Genomic DNA, 25,096 nt, shown 5'->3' on the forward strand with positions numbered 1-25,096 from the left:
AAGATGCTACAATACAGTTGTGTGACACACACTTGTCTTCATGGCTATCAGCAATAAAGTGGCAAAAAGAGGCAAAAACATCCTGCAAAGTCATTCCTGCAAAAAGTTTTGCCTCCTTAGGTTCAGGGTTTGCAGGCAGAAAGGAGCCATCCCCCTAACAGTGGCTGCTGGAATAACTGCATTGGAGCTTGGCCTGATTCAGATGTTGGGTTGGGTTTGTTGAGCAAATGTCTCTACTTTTTCCCTGCAGCTCCTAAGAGAGTGAGGGTTGGTCCCAGAGTCACTGGATGCTGGATGGCCTCTGCGGTCTCAGAAGAGTCCACATTGCTTCTTCTCGTTCTGCTGCTTCCATTTGGGCATCTGGTAGAACTCATCCTTGGACTTCCCAAAGATATCGTGGAAATCGGCATCAGAGAGATAGTACTGCAGTGGGAGGAGAGAGCAAGGAGAGGTCAGCTTTGGCTTTTGCAGAGGCTGGGACACCTCCATGGGCTTCATCCCTTCCTCACTGTACCCGTGCTGACCCATGACTCCAGGCCAAGAGCGCCTGTCCTCCTGGTGGGACATGGAACGTTCCAGCAACTGTTCCTCATCCCGCTTCTCAAAGCACCAGGGGAATAACAGCCCACCAGCCCAAAGAGATGCCCTGGTTTTGAGAGGTTAGCAAGCTCTGGCTGGAATTTCATCCCTGCTAATCATTCTGAGGCCAGAACAATTAATCGTGTGTTGGAGAAGTTCTGCTGGCCAAAGTTTTGGGTAGTTTCTTACATAGTGATTCACGGCGAAAGCATCTCCCCCTCGCTTAGTTCCTCCCCTTAAATATTCCACTGGAAATGTTCACTCCCATTGCTGGAAAGACAGAAAGTTTTGTAGATAGCAGGCTCATCAGTGATACTGAGAAAAACCCTGTGGGAAATGGAGGTTGAGTTTTCCCTGACATTTTGGGTAGAAGAAAGCACTCATGTACAGCCCAGCTGAAATACAACCGTTAGCACGTGGGCATTGCCATGAGGCAGAGCTGCTGGCCCAGCTGTGGATTAGCTTTCTGGCTGTGGGTGTTGGCCTTTGCCAGGAGATCTGTTGGGGCAAGATATTGGTCAAACATGGGTTGTAAAGAGTAGAGGGAATCGGCCCCCTGTTGTCCCCTCCACTGGCTTGCTTGGACTCAGCTACAGATGTTGCCAAATTCCTTGGGCTGATCAGAAATTGGAGATGTGACATCCTTTCCTGCCCTGGATGGGCTTTGCTGAAATGCAAGCTTTCTGACAAAAAAAAGAGATCCCTTCTGGAAGGAGTTTCAAATTAAAACAAACAGAGCAAAATGCAACTCCTGGCTTCATTTTCAGCAGCGTCACCTCGTCTCGCAGGAGCTATACTTTTGAGTTTCTGTCCCTCCAAGGACAGAAGTTGGGTGTCAGAATTAAACAACTCTACCAGAAAAAAATAGTTTGAAAATTAACTATTTAAAATTCATTTTTCTTAAAAAACAAAACAAAACAAAACAACCTTCAACTAGGGTAAAACTACCACAATTTCCTCTCACATGAAGCTCCCACTTTTTGATGAGACCTATGTGTCCAGCTAGCATCTCCTCGAGCCTGAAGCAGGACTTAATAGCCTACAGTACTAGCACACTTAGCCAATGACTAAGTTCCACGTTAAGCTACAAAGGCATCAAACCAGTAATGCTGTCACCTCTTTTTTAGTGGGATCCACGCCTTCTGGAAGTTCATCCACCGTCTTGTTCACCAGCACCTCTCGGGAGTAAATTCCTTCGCCGTTAGGCACCAGGGAAGGGCTGCTGTTGCTGTTGTAGTTGCTGCTATTGCTGTAGCTGTTGCTGTCACTGTGGTTGAAGTGTGATTTATACTCTGGGGAAGCACTTGCCGTACTTGAACCAGCCAAGTTGGTCATGCTGAGTGTTCTCTTGTTCAGGCTGATGTTGTTAAGGTCCTGCCAAATGGAGGAAAACATGTCAAGACAAGAAGCTCTGACAGAGCAACTTGGGGGTTATCCCAGGATCTTTCTCTCTGTTGGGGTGGGCAGAGTGTTTCTGGCACGGACTATCTGTTGGTCTGTTGCTCCAAAGCGGCAAGGAGAAAGTTCAAACTAAAACATTAGTCCAGCACCTCCATCAATGTTACATCTTGATGTTAGGACTGCTAAAAGCACAACACTGATGAGAGCCCTTAGAAATAACTGAAGATACTTACAGTAGTCTCATTTTTCTCAAGATAATAGCAGGGGAAGGTGTGTGTGGGAGGACAGAAGGTGAGATTAGATATCTGCCATATCTAAAACATCTAAATTACCTATGTACCCCTCCCTGGCTTGTCATCTCTCCTGGTTCAAAGCCTCTGACACTTTCTTCCAGCCCTCCTCCTGCCCCTGTCCAGGGCAGAACCGATCCCATGTGACAATCACATTTGGAACTGTTGGGACCTTGTTTCCTCTGTGTTTTGTAGGATCTCCCTTTGGGCTGTGCCCTTCTTGACCAGGGGCCCCTTGTCTGGGGTCTCAGGGCCCACAGCACTGCAACCTACTCATACAATGCTTAACTGCACACTCATTTAGCTGCACACACTTTTATTTACATGTGTAGTTTAGAAAGCAGCTGGCCTGTCTCCTGCCCACAGATGCCTCTGCACAGGACTGGAAAGGGCCCAGGAGATCTGGGTATATTTATGGGTTATTAATCATGTCTCCCTCCCCTTCCACAGAGGAGCACAGCTCTGTTCCTGACAGCCTGAGGTCCCCATGCCTGCTCTGATCATTATGTCCTCTCCTTTGTGTGAACAGGCGGCGGTGTTTAAACCCAGGTATTACCCACCCATATGGTCGAGAAGCAACTCACCACTTTGATCTCGGCTATAGCCGACACGTCTCCTAAGCTGTTCTTCATCTCCTCATAGGACTTGCCATCCTAAAGGTAAAGAGAGTTGTGAGAAGCGCAGGCTGCCTTTAATTAGCACATGCTCCTGTTCTCTAACGGGGTCAGGAGATCATATGAATTTTGAAGCCCAGTGGTGCCCATTGAGGTGGCAGCTGGTGCCTCCTGCACACCCCAGCTCCTGGAATCAGGAGACTCTGCCAGAATCTGAGCTTTCACGTGAAAACAAAGAAACAAATGGACTTTAGCCTTTGCAGTTGTACAATAAAAGGTGAAACAGGAAATTTAAAGACTTCAGAGAGCAGAAGGCAAATAAAGAGAAATCATATTTACTGCTGGATTTAAATCTTTTAAATTTTAAATGAATCTTGCAATGCATGAAAATTTGGGATAAAATAATATGCCTTTTTCCCCCTTCCCTGAGTCATTTAGCTAAAGCAACAGATTTTTCAAAGCCTCAATCCCTGACTTCTTGTAATTTAGTGCCATGTATTACCAGCTACCTCTTATTTCCTGAAAAAGGAATATACTAGATAGATAGATATATTGGCAAAGCTGATGACTGTGTTTTCCTAAGCAGCCAGGAGATGTCAGTTCTTAACAGAATCATCCAACAAAGTTCCCCAACAACAAACAACATAAACACATGGACTGCAGAGCAAACAGATTTAGACCCAAAACTGAGCAATGAACACACACACCAGATGTTTCTGGGATGTCAACAGTTTGGATTGCTTGTCTGTAGTTGCTAAAGCTGCCTACAGGGGATATTTTTAGAGGCACATATTTTATGAGCTGTATCCTTGTTTTTCAGCAGTTCCTCAGAAAAAAATCAAGTTTTGACCTTTGTTCTAAGCATCAACAGTGTTTTAAGGGTCAGCGCTCTGGGAGTTGCTGTCTTCTCTGTCCAAATCCGGCTGTCAAGACAGGCTTTCCACCACCATACCGGTTGCAAAGAAAGACGATGCAAACCCAGCTACAGGAAAAAAATATCTCTGTATGAGATTTCCTGCAGTGTAAAGTCCCCTGGGGACCTTCACCCCATTGCCCTGGCTGTCCCACCTGCAGGCTCCAGCATGGGACTTCACTCACAGCCCTTTGGGCAACCAGAAGATGGGATTGCTTGTGAACTGGCTGAACACTGATGTTTATAGAATAAAACAGGGGCGAGAAGGGACAATCTCACTGGGGAAGGGTCTGGTAAAACACCCCCTGGGAGCTGAGCTTTTCCCAGCTGCCTATCATCTTTCTTTTTTTTTTTTTTCTTTTTTTCTTTCTTCAGCCGTGCACACCAGTGCCATCGGGTGGCAGGAATTTAGGTGCAAAGCCTGGCAGCATTGCTTCCACTTTTCTGTTTGCTATGAACCGATACCCTGGCTCCATTAACCACCTAAGCCCCTCCAGGATTGTCCTTTATTCCCAATACACTCTGTGCTGCAGCACCGAGCCCCGAGGCTGCCTGGACCGCCGGGTCCATGGTCTGCACGGGGTTAGTGCATTGCTCCTTCTTCCAGCCGACCATGCTGTGCACAACCAGGGTTGGGTCCTGACGACACGTGGTGGGGCCCCGTGCACTGGCTACATGAGCAAAACTCTGCTCTGCATTATACTCCTGAGATGATTTGAAGCCTGTGTGTTTGAAAGCCTGATCCCAGAAAGCCTGTCTGGGGTTGTTTAGCCTGGAGAAAAGGAGGCTGAGGGGAGACCTTATCGCTCTCTATAACCAGGTTGTAGCGAGGTGGGGGTCGGTCTCTTCTCCCAAGTAACAAGCGATAGGACGAGAGGAAATGGCCTCAAGTTGCGCCAGGGGAGGTTTAGACTGGATATTAGGAAATTTTACTTCACTGAAAGGGTTGTCCACCATTGGAACAGGCTGCCCAGGGAAGTGGTTGAGTCGCCATCCCTGGAAGTATTTAAAAGACGTTTGGATGAGGTGCTTAGGGACATGGTGTAGTGGTGGCCTTGGTAGTGTTAAGTTTATGGTTGGACTCGATGATCTTAAAGGTCTTTTCCAACCTATACGATTCTGTGATTCTGTGATTTTGTGAAAGAGGAGAGAAAGGACCTCTCTCTTTACCAGGCAACTCATGGGGCAGGTTTCCATTTCTGTATAGCAGAGCTGGTATTTGTAAATCACCTTTTGAGAAGAAGGCTTTTTTGTAGGGACCAAGGGTGACCTTCTCAGGAGCTCCTGGGCTCTGATGGGCAGTCTGCAAACCTAAACATGAGAACTGTCTGCTTGCATCTTTCATTTCACCAGAGTTTGCCCTTAAAGCTGGGTCATAAATTTTTCTCTGTGGCTGCATTTTGAAAAATTGACATTTTTTTCAATTTTCTTTATGATGTGGGGTGCTTCTGTTTTCACTCTGAACTTGATTTTACTACTAGCAGCCCCAACCCATTTTTGGCTGAAATCACAAACCTGATTTGGAACCTAATCTTTTTAAAAATAAAAATGTGAATATTGTGAATTCAAGCACATTTACTTATATTTGCAAAAGCCTCAGTTTCACCAAATAGGTACTTTTTGCTGGTGGAGGAGTAGAAGCTGCTCAGGTAGCACCAGGAAGCCGTGAAGCTCAGGACATGGCATAGCAAGGTTTCGGTCCAGGCACCATGGAGGATATGTTCAGTAACACCCTTTAAGCACCGCTGAGCACGTATGCACACCACAGGGCTTTTCCAGCAACTTACACTCCATTTGTAGGGGTCCCAAGCGTTGAACCATCCTGTGAAGTTGAGGGGTTCATAGCCCTGCTTCACCAGTATTATTGGAGTTGCCAAGTCTCTCCCTGCTGGATGGGTCTTGAGATACTCCTTAGCTGAGGCAAGTGCCTCGTTCCTCTCATACGTGTTGGAGGCTTTGCCAATCCAAAGGAAAATCTGCAAGGAGAGAAAGTGTTGAAGATCAGTAAGTAGTTAGGATCTGTGCAGACACAGCTGTTTGTTCACCCCTGCCAACTGAAACAGAGATAAGACAGGAATTGTTGTTTCCCAATAGTCCTCTGGGATTTTGATCCCAGATTTCCTCCCAGCCAAGATGGATTTTGCTTTTGAGACAGGCCCAAAGCATAAATATTTCAGAAAACAGCTCTCACATGCTTCAAGGTAGCTAAACGCAGTCCTTGCACGGCCAAAAAAATCAAATGGCCTCAGAAAGCAAACCCCTCGGAGTCAGTTTCCAATAGTCTAAAGCAAGTCCTCACCATGGGTGCTGGGAAATGAGGGGGAGCGTTTCTGGCTGCCACCCCCTTGTATGAGCTGGCAAAGACTGGAGCAGGTCTAGCTCATCTTGCCTTGGAGCAAGGCATGGACCAAGTGTCTCTGTTTCTTCCTTTCTGAAACAGGGCTAGCAATACTTCCTCACTCATGCGTTTTGTACCTGGGTGAGGACTGGCCATATGCCTGCTTGTCTGACCGAGCATCATGAAGGGTTTGGAGATGGGACAGAAGGCATATTGCCCTCAGTTTCACACTGAATGATGGATTCAAACAAATTAGACCATAACCTGTTTGAAAATGTATCTGGGGAGAAGGGGAGGGGGAGTCATTGCTGACCTCTTCCCACGTGTCTAGCAGCATGACATCATCTTCATCCAAGTCTTCCTGGCAGAAACCCACCACCTCGGTCATGATGAATCGACCCGTCTGGTTTGAGCACTCGAAGAGGCGAGGCTGGTAGTGTGTGATTTGCTCTTGAAACCTTCCTCATGCATGGCAGGGAAAGAAAAAGCAAGAGAGATGGAAACCTGTCCCTCGTGGTTTACCACGGGGCCCTGCCACTACTTGTCATGACCTTGATGGAAGAGGTGGGAACATGGCAACGCTCATCTGAGGGCCTGAAAGTCAGGCAATGATGTTGGGTCTCAGGGGATTCTCGGACCATTTTAACAATTTTTAAAGGTAACTTTTTCTCCACCCAAAGAGGGCAAAAGCAGAACCCTTCTCTCTTTGTGGAGATGAGCGTGCTGCCAGGTGAAAGCCACATCAGATCACTTGGTTGCAAAAGAATACGTCACCTGCCCAGAGGGCTGGAGAAATCCAGGTTGTTCAAAAGCAGGTTTAGTTTCATGAATCTTCTGGGGCTGCCCATAAAGCTAATAATGGCTGGAAATGGAGCATGTGGTTCATATAGCCCTTATGACAAGATATGGGATGGATTTACTGTGGGGAAAGGAGAGTGTAGCATACCCTTATCTGCAGCGTTTGGATCTGGAGCTCCTACTTCACAGAAGGCCTGACCCAAAAACTAGGAAAGAGACATCTCGGCGTGGTTTCTGACCAAGCTTTTGGTGATATTCTGACCTGGTGCTCCCTTTGGTGAGGACATGGTATCAGAGTGCTTACTCACTTTCCAGCAAAGTTTTGATCCCTTGATTAACGTTGCCTGGCCAAGCCCAGAGGAACAAGCAGGTCACTATTACCTCTTTTCACTGGCGTAAGGTGCTTTGCCTCCCAAGGCTTCCCAGAACTCTGCTGGCTCTTGTCCTTCCAAAATGGTGTGCTTGTCCCCTTTGGAAACGATATCAGCTACCATTTTTGCCATCTCCCTCTCATCTCCACTGCATCCCTGTATTCAGGACATAAGATTGAGGTGGAGTTAGGGACAGACTGGCAAAACTTATCTGTGGGGAAAAACTGGCTTGGTCCTACTCTCCTCTGGAGAGTTTTAGACCAGCTTGAATGTTTTTGACGGTCTCATCTGAGCTGGTCACTCAGAATCCATTTCTAGTCCTTGAAGGGACATTCAATGCAGCCAATGGCATCTAGAGCAAAACTCATATAATCATAGAATGGTTTGGGTTGGAATGGACCTCTAAAGATCATCTAGTCCAACCTCCCTGCCATGGGGACATCTTTCACTAGATCAGGTTGCTCAAAGTCCCATCCAACTTGACCTTGAACACTTGAAATGATGGGGCATCTGCAACTTCTCTGGGAAACCCTTCTGCTTTGGTTTGATCTACCACCTCATCCTGAAACACAACTAAAACAGGATAAATGAATATGCTCTAATCCTGGCTAATATCTTACAGCTGGAGAACCTGGGGTGCTTTATTCAGCTGAAAGCTGTACGAACATCTAAAATGAGGTGAGATGAACCCCAAGATGGGTTACTTCTGTAGAGAGAGGGCTGTGTTACTGCTGATCCTCCACAGATGGAGCCTTCTCCCAGCTGCACCTTCCTCCATTGAAATTAATGGGCTACCTACCCAAGGATACATCTCCACAGCTCAGTGGAGGTAGGAGACTCAAGCCCCACATCAGCAATTTAGGCTTCCTTTGGCTGCTTCCCCTGGACTCTGCGGTCTCACCTTCCCGCACCACAGGTAGCAGATTTGGCTGGTCGTCAGCAGGAAGACATCATTGGAGTTGAGCGAGGAGGCCCGGGCCGGCACCTCCGTGGCCTTTGTGTTCATCTCGTCTGTGCCCCTCACCTGGAAGAGGCGGACTGCCGGCTCGGGTGTGCTTTTCTGAGACCGGCTTGTGCCACCCTGCAAGGAAACAGAGGGAAGGATGGTGTGGGGAGGTGAGGACGACACGCAAATCCAGGGTGTGACTGGTTTGAGGAAGAAGGCTTTTGGGCTCTCTACCTCTATGCTGCTGCAACAACGGACCATGGTCCTGCACAGAGCAGGTGAGGAAATCCAAATACCTCCTGGTTCCAGGTCAGAATAAAACCCACATGTCATAACTTCCACATTTCCCCCTGATTACTCTGAGTCTTGACCAGCTCCTGTCAAGATGCTCAAGTTCAATATGAGCAGATCTTAGCGTCTGCAAAGCATTTGCCATGTAATCTGGGCAAGGCAGCTGGACTTGGATTTCCAGCTGCGCTTGGCTTAGCTGAACATCTGCATAGAAGCTGTATGGTGGGACCAACACCAAGAGCTGAGGGCAATCCTCCTCTTCCCCAGCCATTTGCAATGTCTCCACCACAGATGTCGGCAGCCAAAGCAGCAAGTGAAGTGGGTTAGTAGTTAACGTGATATAATTCAGGCAGGGACAATTCAAATCATGTAACTGTTTGTAGAGTATTTTGGAGGACCCTCTCTGGATTGTGCTATCTGTAATTTACAGCACGATTGTCTTATTGTAATTCTGCAAAATATTTTGGGATAGAGTTGGAAAGAACATCACACATTAATGCTGGAGCTCAGGGGTGGGCAGCTGAGTCTAGGTCAGTCCAGGACTGTGTTTACATAGATGGTATTCAGACCACTTGGGAAGTAGTAGAAATGTTCCACCACTTCCATCTGCCAGCCCATGCAGACCTGGCAGGCTCCTTTCCTGAATATCAGCCCATTTTTCTGGACTATTTCCATTGCAACTGCCAAGCCATCGTTGGTCTTCGCACCTTCCATTGCCCACGTGCACAAAGCCACGTTACCTCGTAAATGACCAGCTTGCCCTTGAAGATCGCCAGGAAGTGTGTGGGCTCCTTGCCCATTGTCACGCGCACCTGCACAGCCTCGTCCCCATGCTTCTTGTCCAGCTCAATGGCATTGAGGGCACAGGCAGTGATTTCGTCCGCAGAGGCATGGCGACCCTGGGGAAGAGAGAGATGCCACACGCAACGTGATGAGGTGAAGGGTATAAAGCTCTGCACAATGTAACATCTTGCCAATCCCAAGCCCTGCATACAATATCATGAGATCAGAGTTAAAACTACAAGATGTTTGAATTTCATTTTTATTCTGGTTTTGGAGCCTCTAGCATCCCATTTTCAAAGCTTTTCTCTGCATTCCACGGGAGGAAAATACAATTTCAAAAGGAAAGCAGAGATATTAATATACTCACATGACTCCAGGAGCTGAGGCTTTAAGGGACGATCTGAAAGACTACGAAGTTTGACCTCAGCACTGTAAGCCCCATAATCCTTCACTATTTCTGTCTGACATTGCTGGCTCTCAGTCTGACGCCAGACTGGGCTCAGAGTGTCCATGCTGCCTACAACGCACAACTTGGGATATTTGCAACAGACAACTGATAAGCAAAGAGCATGTGAGTTCTTCTGGACGCTTGGGATTTTTGCATGTAATAATTGCTTCCTTCATTTTCAGGCTTCCAGCAGACACAGAACGATCCCTTCTGCTTTGGTTTGACCTACCTGCCACATGTAGAGGACATAGTGAGGCCTGCCTGATCTCAGGTAGGTGTACAGGACCAGGTAGCAATCACCCCCATAGAACTGCCCATATGTCTTGGGATTCACTGGCTGCATTTGCAAGTCCTCAATCCTCCACACCTAGTGAAAGAAATATCTTGGTGAGCAGCAGTGGAGTCAATGTGAAGACACAGCACAGCCCCTTTGCTAGCAGACCACTGAAGTTCAGGTCTTCAGTTGGAAAGATAACCCTTCCTCTCTCTCCTGGATGCCAGCCTGTGTTTCCCCAGCTTGATTAAGTGCGTGTTGGCAGTCAGGTCTCTCCAGTGACTGTCACAATACATGTGCCAGTAACGGACTTTCAGCAGTTGGTGGGGAGCAGCCTCCAGGTCCTTCTCAGCCCCATAGACCCTCTCTCAACCAGCTCCATCTTCCATGGGAAGCCACAAGAATGGGAGAGGAGCCTCTGCTCTGCACAAGTTTGGTTGATATGGACCTAACTGGGAGACAGTGTGAGAAAGGGGTTGACTGTATCAGGCTCATGACCCACACACATGGCAGGAGAGGAGTCATCTTGGTGACTACTTTGCTCCACTGGCCATGGGTTGGAGGAGAAATGCCCCTGAGCTACTGTAACTGCTGCATTAGTTAGAGTTCACAAGCACTTTGCTCTGGCTGCAGCCATGCTTCCTTGGGGAAGTTAGGTGGGCACACCTTCACAGCTCCATACAGCTGCTGTGTGTGAAAAGGCAGAGATGTTTGGAAACATGCTGATTATTGCATCCTCTGTCAGCAAAAGGAACTATCATCTCACCTCTATCTCCCCGGAGGCATCATCTACCATTCTCTGCTCAGCAGCTAGCTCCGGTCTGGCGTGGAGCTGAGTGGTGTCAAACTTCACCTGCTCCACCTTTGCTGCATGCACCGGCAGAATAAAAACAAGAACCCAGTGAATGCACAATGACATACAAACCCTCTGCATCACCCTCACGCACACACACAATCGTTATACACGCGAGAAAAAACGGGTCCACAGTTGCAAGAAACCAGTCTTGCCACCCGTAAGCCAATGTTGATTTTAGAATATCCAAGAGCTCACACACTCCAGTGTTGATCTGTTACAGGCTGGCAACTGGCCATATAGCACATTCCAGTGATGACTGGCTGGTAAAAATATTAGTTGTCTCCTGACTGAAAATTCATAATTGTTTTCCAAATCTACACATATTTCCCTCCTTTTAAAATGTTGCTTTCAGAAATAAAATAGCTACATTTCTCCGGCTCATGATAAAGAGAGAGTATTTATGGACAGCACGGAGAGAGAGACAGAGGTGGACAGAAAAGAGAGAACTTGCAAGGGAAAGAGATTTGCAGCTCTCATGCTATTACTGCTGGAGACATTCAGCATCTCTGTCACCATCCCATCATTCATCAACAAGTCCTCTCTCTTCAGTATTGTTTACTCTTTGGGGTTAATGCATCGTAATATTCACTTCAGCAGCATGATAAATTGAGGTACCATTTACACCTGGTGTAAATACAGAATAATTCCATTGACGTCAAGAGGGTCTTGGGTGGATGCCAGTGTAAATGAAAGCAGAATGTTGTTCAACACTTCCTTATCAGGTTCAGCATTAGCCCTTTATAAAGAAAATTAGGCAGTTCTGCAAGTGTGAAATTTTGCATACAGTTTTTCAGATGCGAGTGATCTTCTGCCAACATTTACATTTGGAATAAGTGGCAGTTTGGTTCATATAAGAAGCCTCAGCAGTTCTGAATGTCTGAATGTTGGTCAGTTCCTGAATCCTTTGCATCTACTGAAGAATGTGGAAAATACAAGGCATGAGAAGAATGTGCACTAGGTTTTCAAGATACTGAAGGCAGGAGACAGTTAATGTGAATGATGTTCCCTCAGCTGTTGCTTAGCACAGGTAGGAAAGCCAAATCCAGGACAAACGTGCTTGCTCACCAATTTTGCCAGTAGTGTAGACTTTGCCCAGTCCTTGCGTTTCATCCTTTTCTGTCCACCTCTGGAAGAGCTGTTTAAACATAGCTGACTCTGCTCCATCATTGATTACTTCAACGTTGGTGGATGAAGGATAGCCTTTGGCTTGGATAAAACCCTAGTGGGGTTGAAAAAGGACATCAGTGGGGACACACTGAGCTTTTTACAGACATGAGAAGAGGGATGTGGACCTGAACCAGCCCAAAGAGTGAACATCCCCCACTGAACACAGTGCCATGACCAAGGGCAGGATTCACCCCAAGACTTGCATTCAGACTTATAAATGGCGGTATCTACAAGCTCTCACTGTAGTATCCATGTTTATTTCTGTGTTTAGGGGACTGAACCCTACCACTAGAGGCTGGTCACCTGGATCACATCCTAAACTTAATCTCTACATGGCACCTTAGTCTTGAAGACAATCTATCTCACTCAATGGGTCTAATGAAAAGCCTCCTCCTCTCTCTCAGACAGCTCCACAGATGGCTTCTGGTGATGGACCTAAGAGTGGAGGGAAGAGAGCAGTGATGGGGTGTGCCTGTGACCCAAGAGCTTAGTTCAGTTCTTTGCTTTTCTTCAAACTTTTTGTCCTTCTCTAAAACAGGAAGACTGTCCTCCCTGTAGCATGATAGAGAGCATACATGCCAAGGTAGTGAAGGGACAGTGGCAGCTAAGTGCCCCAGAGCATGATGTGTGTTCTGAAGGGACTAAACTCTCACAAATCTCTGGGTTTTTTTCTTTTTCCCCCCCTAAAAACAAGTTATTTCTTTGCAATAGAGCTACTATGGAGTTAAAAGACTACTTCAACAGAGGTGCTTGATACAATATAAGAGGGAAGAAAATCATCTGTGTTCTGCCACAATGCCAAAGTCATTGTTCAGTTTTGGGAACTGCTCTTGTATTTATCTCAGCAGGCTCCAGGATGACCTGGAGGTACACTGCTGACAGCCTTGGTTCAGGGAAGGAGCCTGATTGTGGGCTTCTGAGCATTCATCTTCTGCAGTAAATACTGCAGCCACACACTACCCCCAGGGAAAAGCAGAGCAGATGGTCTTCCCATCCCTCCCACCTGCCACACTGAAAGAAAGAGATATCTTTTGTTCTACATGTGTAGCTCAGGGCCAGAATTTGCAGAGCTGATTGCCTACTAAAAAGCATCTGAACTAAGCTTTTGGAAGGAGCATAGAGGACTGCGAGATGATAAGTTTTAAGGCAAAGTTTTTCTAAGCTTTTCTTCTCCAAGACAATAGGTGCAATCGGTATTGAAGCTGGGTGTTTCCAGGTAAGACCTTATTAAAGGTGACGCCACTGAAGTTCAATATCTCCTAGATACTGAACTCCTAAGATCTTATTGAAGGTGAGGTCGTTTATGGTCTTCACATAAGTGAACAGATGAATTAAAAGCTAAGTTCCCTTGTAGCCTTCACTTCAGCATGCCAACTTGTAAAAAAACTACCAAGTGCCTTACTTGCTGAGGCTCCCTTGAGGCTAACTTTTTCTGAAAGGAAGTGCTGAGGCATGCTCTGCCAGAAAATAACTGCACGGCAGCTCATCTGGAGGAGCGGCATAGGTGCCAGGGCACTATGCTGGTGTGCTCTACCTTCACATGACCCCTGGTCTTGCCTCAGGTTGGCCAATCTGAATTAATAGCAGTTAATAACAGATCTCTTTCTACCCAGCAAAAGAGCCCTGTATCATCTTCAAATTCACACGCAGAACCTGGGCCCAGACCCACTGGTGGTGTGAAAAGGACCTGTTGCCTGTAATGGACTTGTGGTTGAGGCCTGTAGCACCTACGTAAAAGGTCTGGCCTTTCCAGAGGGCCCACGTAATCAAGTTCCCCACTGACTTGCCCAAGGTGTTACTCTTGGTTGGGAACACAAGAAATGCCTTTCAGGGTCAGAGCAGTGGTCCGTGCTGCCCGGGACAGTGGCATTAAGAGATGCTGTTTAGTGAGCACACATGAGCTTGGTGGCTGTCTTCGGTGTGATCCCTTCACTCTGCCCAGCATCCACAATATTGGGTCATGGATGTTAGGGAGGATATAAGAGCCCCTTTAATATCTGTTTATGTTTCCTGTTGACCATGAATTTGCCTAATCCCATCTCCACCCTGCTGATACTCTCTGCCTCCACCGTCTCTTGAATCAACAAATTCCAGAAGTCCACCATTTACTGTGTAACAAAGTATTTTCTTTCATACTTTCCTTTATTTAATTAATTTCTTCCTAGTTTTAGTGGCAGGTCTTAGTTCTAGTGCAATTTGGTGACTAACAATTTTGTGTTTACGTCATCACGCCTCCCTTAGACGTTTAACTTCTCTCTGTTATTACACAGGCCAGCTCCTCAAGACCTACACTTAATTGTAATTAGTGGTCAGATCTAGATTAGCACTTAGTTAACCTCCCACGACATTGTTTGCACTATATTACAACTCACCACAGCTCGAGTGAAGGCTGCTTTTTTCTCTTCCAGGCTGGAGGCTTTTCCTCTCCAGACGTAAATCTTAAAACCACCTTGGTCTAAAATGTAGCAGTCCTGAGGTGAAACAGAAAAAACAGACGTAAAAAGCTCTGCGCAGGCAAAGGTCCTCATTTGTAGCCTACTCAGGTTGGATCCTTCTTGAAGATTTAGATTAGATGTAGATCTAGCTCATTTCCTTGCTTTGCAGAGCTCTAACCCTGGTGCAACCATTAGCAGAGGCAACAGAGGATGGATTTGTTGTGGTTCATAAATGGACTACAACTACCATCAACCCTACAGTGCAGGGTTCAGGGGTATGCTGACTTTGCGAGCACACCTGGCCCAGGCAGCTGCCCTTTAACTGTAACGAGTTAAAATAAGTATTTTTCTTAGGCATTGCTCAAAACTGGCCACTACCATCTCATGAGAGATGCTCCTAAACCAACAGAAACACCAGCTCCAAAGGGCTCCAGGAGAAGTGCGTGCTGAAATATCATCCTCAGCCTGCTGTGCTTCAGCACTGCTGATGGTGGTGCTCATTTATGCCAAGTCTGCTACTAAAGGAGCAGGAAAAGTTCAAGTTAAACCTCTTCTGCAGGACTGTTTTGTGTCCCTGATCTGGAGCTAAAAGTGTTGCATCGTTGTGAACGCAGCAGGATCCCGAACCCAAAGGGGATGAGATGGCTGCCTGGCAGCCTGTCTCCGCTGCAGAGAGCTGGTGCTCCAAACTGACAACCCACTGTGTGACCAAAGGCTTCTCGTTTTTCAAACTGAGCTTGACAAGAAAAGCAAAAGCTTCATTCGCCTGTAAAAGGAGACGGATTTAACAAGGCTGACACCAGGGTGAATAAAGGAGCTGGAGCCTTGCAGCACAACACTGTTTTGGGATAGGCTGGTTTGCACTGCAGAGAATTAAGGATGAGCAATTCTCTGCCAAATTTTAGCCAGAAGGATATTAGGAAAGCCTCTGTTTTCTGAAAGCCTTTGGACAGAGGGTCTGTAAGGAATCTCCTTCCAGGATGGGTCACTGAGACCAGCCACTTGCTACAGCAGGAAAACATATCTTCATGATTTTGTGAGCAGAGTATTTATTTGCTCTGAATTCTGCAGATGGAGGGCTATCCCTGAACATCAGGTATTAAGAAGCCTTATTTCCATCTGGAATTTATTCCTAGCCTGCAGCTCTCCTTGACTCTGATTGCCAAGCTAATCTCATCCTTGGCTGAGACAGTCAATTTGCCATCTCTCATTAAAGCAGCTTCAACGCACCACCTACCTCTGGCCACTAAGGTTGTAGTAGCGCTAAGCTGTCCTGTTTTCAGAGGACACCTGATAAACCTGAATGATGGAAGGACTGATAATTTTCAGGAAACGGGGTATCCCATTGAAACAGACGCTCAGCTGAAAATAAAGCAAGCCACAGCATCTTTTTCTTGCTGTAAGGCCTGATGGCTTTCTCTCACCTCGTGCTGGAGCAGATCTTGCGTCAGGGGCCGCGTGGCTATCTCCTGTACCACCAGGTCGTTGTCCTTCTCATAGACACTGAAAGACAGAGTCACCGAGCAGAGTCAGGCTTTACAGTGCTCACCGTGAGAAAGGATAGCGTTTGGAGCCCATCCCCGGACTTACTGGTAGAGCCGGACATTTGCTTTCTGCAGCTCATCTGCTTTCGCATCCGGGATGGCGTCTCGGAGCTCCCCGCGCCTCTCACCCAGCACCATTTTCATGATCTGCATGAGGTCCGGGGAGTCTTTCTCGTTGTCAATGATGCCGATTTGAGCACGGCCACCTCTTTCGCTGTCCCTGATGCTGCGAGCCAGCGCGAGACCCTGCACAAGGATCAGCAGGGGGTAAGTCCTGATGCAGACAACAAATTCAGCGAGCCTCAGACCTAGAGCAATGACTGAGCACCAATAGTCCAAGCCAGATTACCACAGCTCTCTGAAACTTCTAGTGCCCTCCAAATTTAGCTGTTAAAAAAGGGGATGTGTCTATAATGCCTGCTTATTAGCTATCTCTCAGGAAAATATTGCTTATTATAGTTGTTACTGGTGCTTGCTCCCACAGGGCACAGGCGCGCGGTAGCCACAACAGGCGTTGCCTATGTGTGACTGTACATAAGCAGGTCCAATGGTCTTGTGAGATGGTCTGGGAGAGAGATGCACACATGCTGAGGACAACGAGACTGGATGCTGCAGAGCTGCAGGACTCTGAGTGCCCCGCGGTGACATTTTACATTTAAATGTTTCAAGTATTCAAAAAACATGGATGTTTCCTGTGAAAAAAGCAGCGTGAAATGCCAAGCAACTAATTAGGCTGAAATCTCCATTTTCCACTGAATTATTTTTTTCTATGACTCTTACCGTAATAGGTTTGAAAGGGACCCCTCTTTGTTAGGGAGCCCTCTTTGTGTACAATGACTGGCTACAAGTTTGGCCACCAGCTTTGTTGATGACCCATCGATATATCTTGCTTTATTACATCTCTCTATCTCGGTTCCTCTATCAGTAAAATAAGGATAATGACCCCTTTGCAAAGTGCCTTAAGAGCTATGGATCTGACCTATCAACACCTGAGTTATGTATTCCTACTTGTCTCTTACTGACCAAGCTGGAATTCTCTGTGATGCCGTAAAAAAACCATTAAAATTTATCTACCCCTGGGGTAGTAACTCAGCTAAACCTACTGGTGTTGCTGACTTTTTAGTCCTATGTCATGCAAACTACAGGGCACAGAGGGATGGAGATGGACCTCCCCATATGGAGCTGGATGCCCTTCTGGAGCTGGAGCTAGTGATGTGCCCACAGCTGCCCGTGAAACCCAAGCTGAGGCCAGGTCTGAACTGGAGCAAAGCACTTCCCTGGGCCTCTGATACCAGCAGATGGGCAAGTAGAAGATTTACCATGATTTTCTCTGTTCGTCTCTGGGCTGCTGGTTTTACTGAGATTTTCACTGTGCAAACATTGAGCGCTGTTTCACTATTTTTTTTTCCCAGGCATCAAAAAATACCGCTAGTAAACTACGTGGCTTTTGCCTGTACTCACCCTGGATTTCTCAGCAATGCTGCAGTTGGGTCCGTTCCACTGAATCAGCACTTTCCCAAGGTCCAGCAAGAAAACATCACCCTTATTGAAACTGTCCCAGGAAAGCGCTACCTGTCATGAGGAAATGAAAGTGTTTGGCAAACCGAGGAGGACAACAAGAGCTGCAGGAGACAAGTCACAGCCACTGAGAGCTTGCCCTTGGGGATGTAACAACTGGTCTGCAATGACATGCTCATTTTTCTAGCACTCAGCTATTCACTGAGCCCAATGGCTTCTCTCATGATAATAACAAACTCCCAAGTGAGGTCTTGAAAACTATCCTGTAGTAGGGGTCCTTGAGCAGAGACGAGCTATCCAGCAGGCAAACCTGGTTGAAAATGGGTGTAGGAGGAGAAGCAAGGAGAAATGATCCCTAAGGAGAGAGGGCTCTTTTTCTTACCTCTGTGGCCGACACATGTTTCTTCCCCTTGACATGAAGAAGACGCTTGATGTTGTACATATTGGTCTCCACATGCTTAAATCCTGAAGCCACTCCTCCCTTCTTGTAGCTGTTGTGTAGCAGGGAATAAAGAGTTAGAGCTGGTTAGAAAATACCTTCCCCTCTATCCTCTGAGAACATCTCAAGCTTTTGGTGACAACTAAAAAATATAGAGCCAATATAATCTCAAAGTCCTAAAAATGAAATGTCAAACGCTGTGTTGCCTCACTCTACTGTTCCTGGTGCCTGGCCAGACCATGATTCCTCATGGTGTCCATCTGCCTGTTACGGGTGTTGTGTTGCTGTTGTGCATCTTGGGAGAAGGTGTGTAGGTGAACAGGCAGGTCAGGGATGGCAATGGAAACATAACACAACCAAACTGAAAATCCCATTAACTATGGCAGTGGAATCTCAGAATTGAAATATTCCATAAACATTCAATTAAAAAATGAAATAGATTTTACAGAAAACAGACTTTTTGCTAAGATTTTGTTTTCATCAAAATAGTTATTCTATTAAAAGTAGCTTAGATAAGAAATTGTTGCCATAAGCAGAACAAAATGCTATTGTAAACAGGTACAGGACACTGTCTTTCTCTCAGATTTAATCTACCAATTTTGTTCTTCCATCCTTGAACACACACTTTGCAATAGCCGCTGTTAGCACTGCATTGCCTCACTGCACAATGCCATCCCCTCCTTTCTGTGCAACTTTGCAAGGAAGACACAATCACATCATGAGAGGACACAGTCCCCCAAGGAAGGCCCAGAGCCTTTTAAATGGTTTTTGGGCAAGTCTAACCCACTTCCACATATCCTAGACCATTTTAGAAAACAGATCCAATGTTCATACTACAGTAATAATTGACACAAGGTAATTGCCATTTATGGGAAAAAGAGACAATTGCTGAGAGTCTTATAGTTTTTGCCATGTGGGTAATATACGTATTTTATTTTATCATAGCTTGGAAGAGACTGGCAAATGTGGTCAGGCATGTGAGTGATTCACAGTACTTTAGACTTGTTTGGCCCAGTTTAACATAGCCACAGAAGGATGCTCTGGTGATTAGTCCACCTGTCAAGGTGTGGAAAGAGCCTGCTTTAATTCCTCATTCTGCCTCAGACTTCCTGATTGACCTTAGGGATGTGCTTTAGATCAAGATAAAGTCTAACTCATACTGATTTCAGAGGCAGATAGGTTTCCAAACAGACTTCTAAACCTACATGTTTTTGAAGGTCTGAATTTTAGTCCTTCATTGTCCCTTACCCATGTTTAAGACAAGGGTAAAAGCAGTCTTCTGTCTCACAAAAGTCCCGAGGAAACTCATGAGAGGTTGTAGAGATGCACAATACAGAGGTATCAAAAGCCAGACTGGGATATAGGGTATTGACCAAGGATGGGTTTTCATCTGAGTTTTCTTCAGCTGTTTAAAAGCAAGGCACTTGGGCTGTTTATTGCCAGTGAAGGTCCTTCTGGAGGACGGCTATTGGAGTCACCTTCCAAAGACCCCGAAGTGAGCAAAGACCACAGGATTGGATTCAACAGTATCTTTTAGATGGCAGAAGTTCAGAGTCAAACTTTCCTTCCACTACAGGAATATTACTCCCAGCATGAGACAAATCAGCACTTCTCTTCAAGGTGGATATTAGTCTGAAGTGCATGTGGGCATATTAATCTAAAGTGTGTGGAGGAGAGGAAGGAAGACCCTAGGGTGAACAGAAGGGAGGTTAAGATGCAATTACTGCTAATATCTGGGGAAATGACCAGTAGAACACAATGACACGGTTCCAGACTCAATGCTTATAAATAATTCTTTCAAAATGGGAAATTTGTCTTCTGAATTTTGACCAACTTCAGTGCTGATCCATATTTTTCAGATTTTTGAAAAGTTGATGGCTCTGAGATGTAGAGAAGCAGAGGGAACCCCAGGGACCATGACCCACCTCATTGCAGGGTATTTTACGCTACTCACATAATGCCATTGCGGAAATAGCTTTGGAAGGTCTCGGACTCATGTCCCTGCACTTCCCGGTGCTGCACGGGGTTCCCCCTGAGCGCATTGTCCAGCTGGGTGACGTACAGGGCCGCGGCACCTTGCTCATCCTGAGATGAATCCTTGCCAATCCAGTAATGCAAATCCACAGCGGAGCCGCGAGAGGTTCTTTTGGTCTGGAAGAGGTGGGAAAGATGAGTCAGGATGAAGACACAGCCCATAAGTGTGTTTCAAATAACATCACTGGCCAGGGAGACCTGGCAAAACCAAGTGGCCATGGAGCCCTTTCCCTGGGCCTTTCCCAGTTTTGCCTTTCTCCTGGGCAAAGGGAGACAGGACGGAGCCTTAGGATGCTCTCTGGGAGCTCAGCCTGGAGCCAGGGACCTTATTCAGGAGAGCATTTATGGGTTTTATGTACACATTGAACTGAGGGATGTTTCTGTCTGATATTCTTTTATAACTCTTGTTATCAAGCAAAACTGAGCACCTGTGCAATTACAAAAAATAATGCATTCAACCTGTCCTACTTTTGTAGAGTTTGATATTAAAACTTAAAGGAGATTCTTCTCATAGATCACCTTTTTAAATGTAATGTACACTGCTATTTATTTGCCTGGAGATACTATCCTTTCTTTCCTGTTCTCTTTCTCAGATCACACTACATAGTAACACAAACTGCCTCTGAATTCCTGCTGACTTGCAAAACAGACATAACTCCAAATGAAGCTGAGCCTGTGTGTGCATGCTGTGATTCATCTTATTACAGAAAAACCCAATAGCCTAGAAAGAGGAGGCAAGCGATCTGAGGACAGGTGTGCTTATTGTTATCTGAGTTGTGCCAGTTATTTTTCAGCACCTACTGTGTTAAACCCTATCATGGACACCTGGGAAACGTAATAAAAGCTCATTTTATAAACTGGATTTGACACTAAACTCTGTTTATTTGCTTTGTGCAGTGATACCACAGCGAAACACAGTAGAAGAACTTGAATAAAATACAGCTCAGTTCCTCTAGGCACAGATAATTAATTTGTTGCAAAATCGCTCAATTTAACACATTGCTATTGAAGACGATCAAAGTCCCATTGTCCTGCAGACAATCTTTGTTTGGAGAGCCTCCAGTGAAGATGCAGAATGCAAAGAATGCAAATTTTTACCTTCCCGTCTGCAGGGGCAAAGGAGAGTAGTGGGCTGATTAAGGGCTCTTCTACCTGAGGAAGCTACTGCAACATAAGCTGAGCCTGTGACCATCAAAATCTATACTGATATCTATAGGCAGCTCCTTGCAAGGACACTCATATTCTGCTCTAAGCATGTCTTTGAGTAGCTGCTACCAAATCTATTCAGCACTCGAAAGGTAGCATAAAGGCGTGTGCATGGTGAATTAGAGCAGGAGACTCATTCTGCGTCACTATCCCAGCCTGCTTTCCCAGCTTGACGTATAGTGGATGTGCACTTGTTTATTGTGGGATAGTGGAGGCTTTGCTGTCTCTTGACTGACGGAGATGTTTGCAGGAGGGACACTAAGACCCAGGAAGTGGAAAATGCTTCTGGTTTACACCACATAGACTTTTTTTCATACAATGGGGCCGGGATCGCCCTATGCAGATGAAGAGATTTGGAAGGAATTCTAGGAGTTGAGTGCAACACATCATCCTTCCACAGAGCTTTGGGAACACAAGGCAGTTTGCATGGCCCATAGAGTAGAGCTGGTTCTCAGAAGTTCCCCATGCTTCTGGCTAGCCTGGGTTCAGCTGGTTGCAAGTAGGGTCTGGACCAAAATTTGGGTGGGACAGATGAAGTGCCCTAATTGGGACATGAGAAGGGCTGCAGAGCCTCTCTGCTGCTTGCGTGACACAGAGTAGGTGGCACACCTCCATAACCCACATCATCTGCTGAAAATGAGACCCTCCAGCTGGCCACATCCCCAAAAGACTCCAGTAAGTCATGCAAATGTGGGCCTTGATTTAGTTTGCCAGGAATGTATCGGCCATTTTGCTTTGTCTGGACATGACTCAGTTGATTAGAAGATAAATAATTTTAATGAATTACTAAGTTAATGGTTCCTCTGGACTTCTGATTTACTAAACATACGGTGTTGTTGCAACAGCCACATTTAATTCAGGTGCATGATTAGATGGTGAACGCACATGCACAACCACTTTTACCCACAGTGCTGCTCTCACCAGTGAGGATACCCAGCATCCAAGTCAGAGCTAAACAACAAGGGTTGAACCAGTTGCCTTCCAAAGAGACCAATGCTTGTTAGCCTTACTTACGTGCAGAACTATGTAACAGTCCCCTTCAAAAAAAGTCCCATAAGCCTTTTCAGGTACAGGAACCATCTTCATATTCTGTAAGAAAATGAGCGTTTGGGTCATTGCTAGAACTTCAGAGCCAGAAGTTGGCAGGTGTGAAACAGGACAGCTGGGGTACACAAAACACTAAGGTGACAATTAGCGTTTGGAGAAGGAAGAACCAGGGCTGTGCTCATAGGCTGGGAAAAGACACTTCTGGGGAAATCCCTAAGGTACTAAGGGATAAGAAGGGGCAAATGCTAATGCTGCTTGGCCAGACTGACAAGTATTTTTCACTCTCCTTGCCCCTCTGCAATCCTGTAGGTCTAGAGCAAGACGGCTTAGTCGTCAGGCTGAAGTGCTCCAGAGCTTGCCTTTGTAGGGAACTTCCCAGGGGACTGAGCACATCCCATCCTAAGTTTAGTTTTGGGGCATGGTTTTTACTCAGTACCCATAAGTTCAAGGTTAACTTTCAGAGCTTTGCTAGGATAACCACTTTGCCAGGGATTCATAGCAACTAGCAGTGCTGAGAAAAGACAGACTTGAGGACACTGATGTGTTCCTCATCCCTCCAGACTCTAATTGCACACTTCATCTGGTACAAGTGCGTAATTAACCAGCCATGCCTGCCCAGCGTGGGTGCCTGGATGTGCCACCCACCAGTACACAAGCAGTTCCTGGGCTTGAACTGGCTCTGTGGTTCCCTGGCATTAGAGACATACATTCTTCTGGTGGCCTGACTTGTTTCTCAGCATACCAGCCTGACCCTTGTGAACCAACACGTCTCTAATTACAGATCCTCTGGAAAGAAGCTTAGTACAGTGCTTTGGAGAGAAATGGAAAGGCAAAGACCCTGTGATATTTGGAACATAGCTGGGACCTGCAGAGGGCCACCACCACTTAGAGACACGTGTTGGAGTCCCTTCCCACTGCTCCCCTGAGTGGACTCTGGACCTCATTCTAAGATCCCTCTCATTGCAGGGGAATGTTCTTGGTGAATTGGGCCAGAAAAAGGCAGAACTGAGCACAGCCTGGCGCCAAACCAAAAGCAAAGACCACCGCAAGCAGAAGGTGGCCTCGCAAGCTGCAGTATCTCTCCCTGCAGCAACCCATTGATCAGAGTGAGAAAGATAAGGATGAAGTGCAAATAGACTCCATGGGATGCCTTTGCTGCAAAAATGGATGCCTTCCCCATGGCAGCTGTCGGTATAGACTAAGGTTACCTATGCACAATGCCTATTCTTGGTGAAACAGGTAATTCATTTCTGGTGTGCTAATGCAGCCTTGCATTGGTTCCCAAAGGGGGTGAGAAAGCCTCCAGTGCTGGAGGAACAGCTTCAGTCCCACCACATTCGTATTTCGTAGTCAGTATTATCCGTGTTTTACAGAGCAGGAAACCAAAGCAATAATATGTTGAAAGTTGCATAGGGAGAAGTTGGGTGTCCTGTTTCCCATTGTATCTTATCTGTAACATCCTCTTTTCCTACCCAGATTACTTCAAGAATATCTCTTTCTAGAAAGATATACACACACACATATGCAGAGGACATATGCCATCATTGCCTCTTGTCGTACCTCTATGCCCCATATCTGCAGTCCCAGCTTTCTCTCGATAGTTGGGAGATTTGTGTCACCGTCTGTCATCCTGCTGTCTGAGCTAGAAGGAAAAGGAAGAAGAAAAAACAAAATAACTGTATAATTGGATACAACAGTAAGTGTGCCAGTCAGCTGGGTTCCTCTTACTGTCAGTGGAGGTTTAACACAGATAATCCACACCTTGAAGTGTCTCTATCTCTCTGCTGACTATGAAGAGAGCACAGCTCTAGTTATCAACAGTTAGGTGGGATGAACCCCCATTCCCAGGATATCCATGCTCATGGGGTCCAAGCAAAGTGTGGGATCACAGCCCAGCAAAGACTGGGTAGGATACCGTTGTTCTGGTGTGGGATTATTTTTCCCCTATTTGAATAGGTGGAGAGGACTCGCCGGGGTGTTGGACCTGACATCAGTACTGCTTTGTTCCCACCATGGCACAAGGGGTGGCAGAGGCAATGGTAGACCTCCAGGAGACCCATGCCCTCCTGAAGCAGCCACTGGAGGTCAGGTCAGGTACTGGGGCACTGGGAGCCTAAGGAATGAAGAGCTTCCACTTCAGGAGGAGATTCAGGTCTAAATTAAGACACTTGCAAGCTATCTCAGGGCAGGGCACCAGGCCCTCAGCTCCATAAAGGTCAATGGAGACATAGCCAGTGCAGTCAGCAGAGCATACGGAGTGATCCAACTGATGACCCAGATGTCTACTTTACACATAGCCGAGCAGCTCCCCAGGCTCTGCTGCCTGAATGGGGAAGAGGTAGGTTTCAGTTGCCCACACAAAGGTGTCTGGGGACATTTGAGATGTTTTTGGTATCTCCAGCTGCCCCTCTGATGGGTGAAGGTCTCCCATCCATCCTCTATCGTATATACCAGCTGTGAAAAGAAAAAAGGACTACCCTTAGCTATGCTCCCCGTTCCTACTGCTTGGATAGCTGAGGTTTTGCTCAAGAAGCAACTTCTGAACCCAGCTTGTTTACAGGGCAACCTCCTGAAGCAAATCAAACCCAAAACCAATGTATATGAAAACACTGGGTTATATCCTAAGCAGAGCTGGCTGGCCCGTGGGGCATGGCAGGTGCCTCCTGGGCAGCTCGGCTCCGATGGAGCAGCCACGGGACAGATTGTGTTTGTGCAGGGGCAAGACCCATATCAGCCATTCCTGTATGAGTCAATCCTGCTCACGAATCAAAGCCCAGCTTTGAGAGAAAACACGTCTCACTGAT

General features: G+C 46.5%; 1 protein-coding gene across 2 annotated transcripts; it reads right to left on the reverse strand.

Annotated features, from left to right (window-relative positions):
- VILL (villin like) lies at window positions 1-23,921 on the reverse strand. Of its 2 annotated transcripts, XM_072851552.1 has the most exons (20): window positions 23,853-23,921; window positions 22,260-22,334; window positions 19,960-20,156; window positions 17,949-18,057; window positions 17,510-17,620; window positions 16,095-16,294; window positions 15,929-16,007; window positions 14,442-14,540; window positions 11,968-12,121; window positions 10,813-10,913; window positions 10,002-10,139; window positions 9,282-9,440; window positions 8,206-8,385; window positions 7,315-7,460; window positions 6,449-6,593; window positions 5,585-5,773; window positions 2,858-2,923; window positions 2,560-2,574; window positions 1,696-1,953; window positions 1-423 (listed from the first exon to the last, which is right to left on the reverse strand). In XM_072851552.1, the coding sequence occupies exons 1-20, from the start codon at window positions 23,919-23,921 to the stop codon at window positions 310-312; spliced, it is 2,604 nt and encodes an 867-aa protein (XP_072707653.1). In that variant the 3' UTR covers window positions 1-309. The 2 variants fall into 2 exon arrangements, with proteins under 2 accessions (XP_072707653.1, XP_072707652.1); XM_072851551.1 differs by lacking the exon at window positions 2,560-2,574 and having other exon boundaries at window positions 2,855-2,923.
- Window positions 23,922-25,096: the final 1,175 nt, after the last annotated feature.

Source organism: Ciconia boyciana, chromosome 2, assembly GCF_034638445.1.
Source record: "Ciconia boyciana chromosome 2, ASM3463844v1, whole genome shotgun sequence".
NCBI lineage: Eukaryota > Metazoa > Chordata > Aves > Ciconiiformes > Ciconiidae > Ciconia > Ciconia boyciana.

Excerpts from the sequence above, each read along its gene's own strand:
- VILL (XM_072851552.1), bottom strand. The coding sequence starts at position 23,921 with ATGACAGACGGTGACACAAATCTCCCAACTATCGAGAGAAAGCTGGGA. Across the intron at positions 7,461-8,205 it reads GCTACCTGTGGTGCGGGAAG|GGATGCAGTGGAGATGAGAG; the intron begins GTGAGACCGCAG and ends TCCTGAATACAG. Across the intron at positions 6,594-7,314 it reads CCTTACGCCAGTGAAAAGAG|GTTTCAAGAGCAAATCACAC; the intron begins GTAATAGTGACC and ends TGCATGAGGAAG.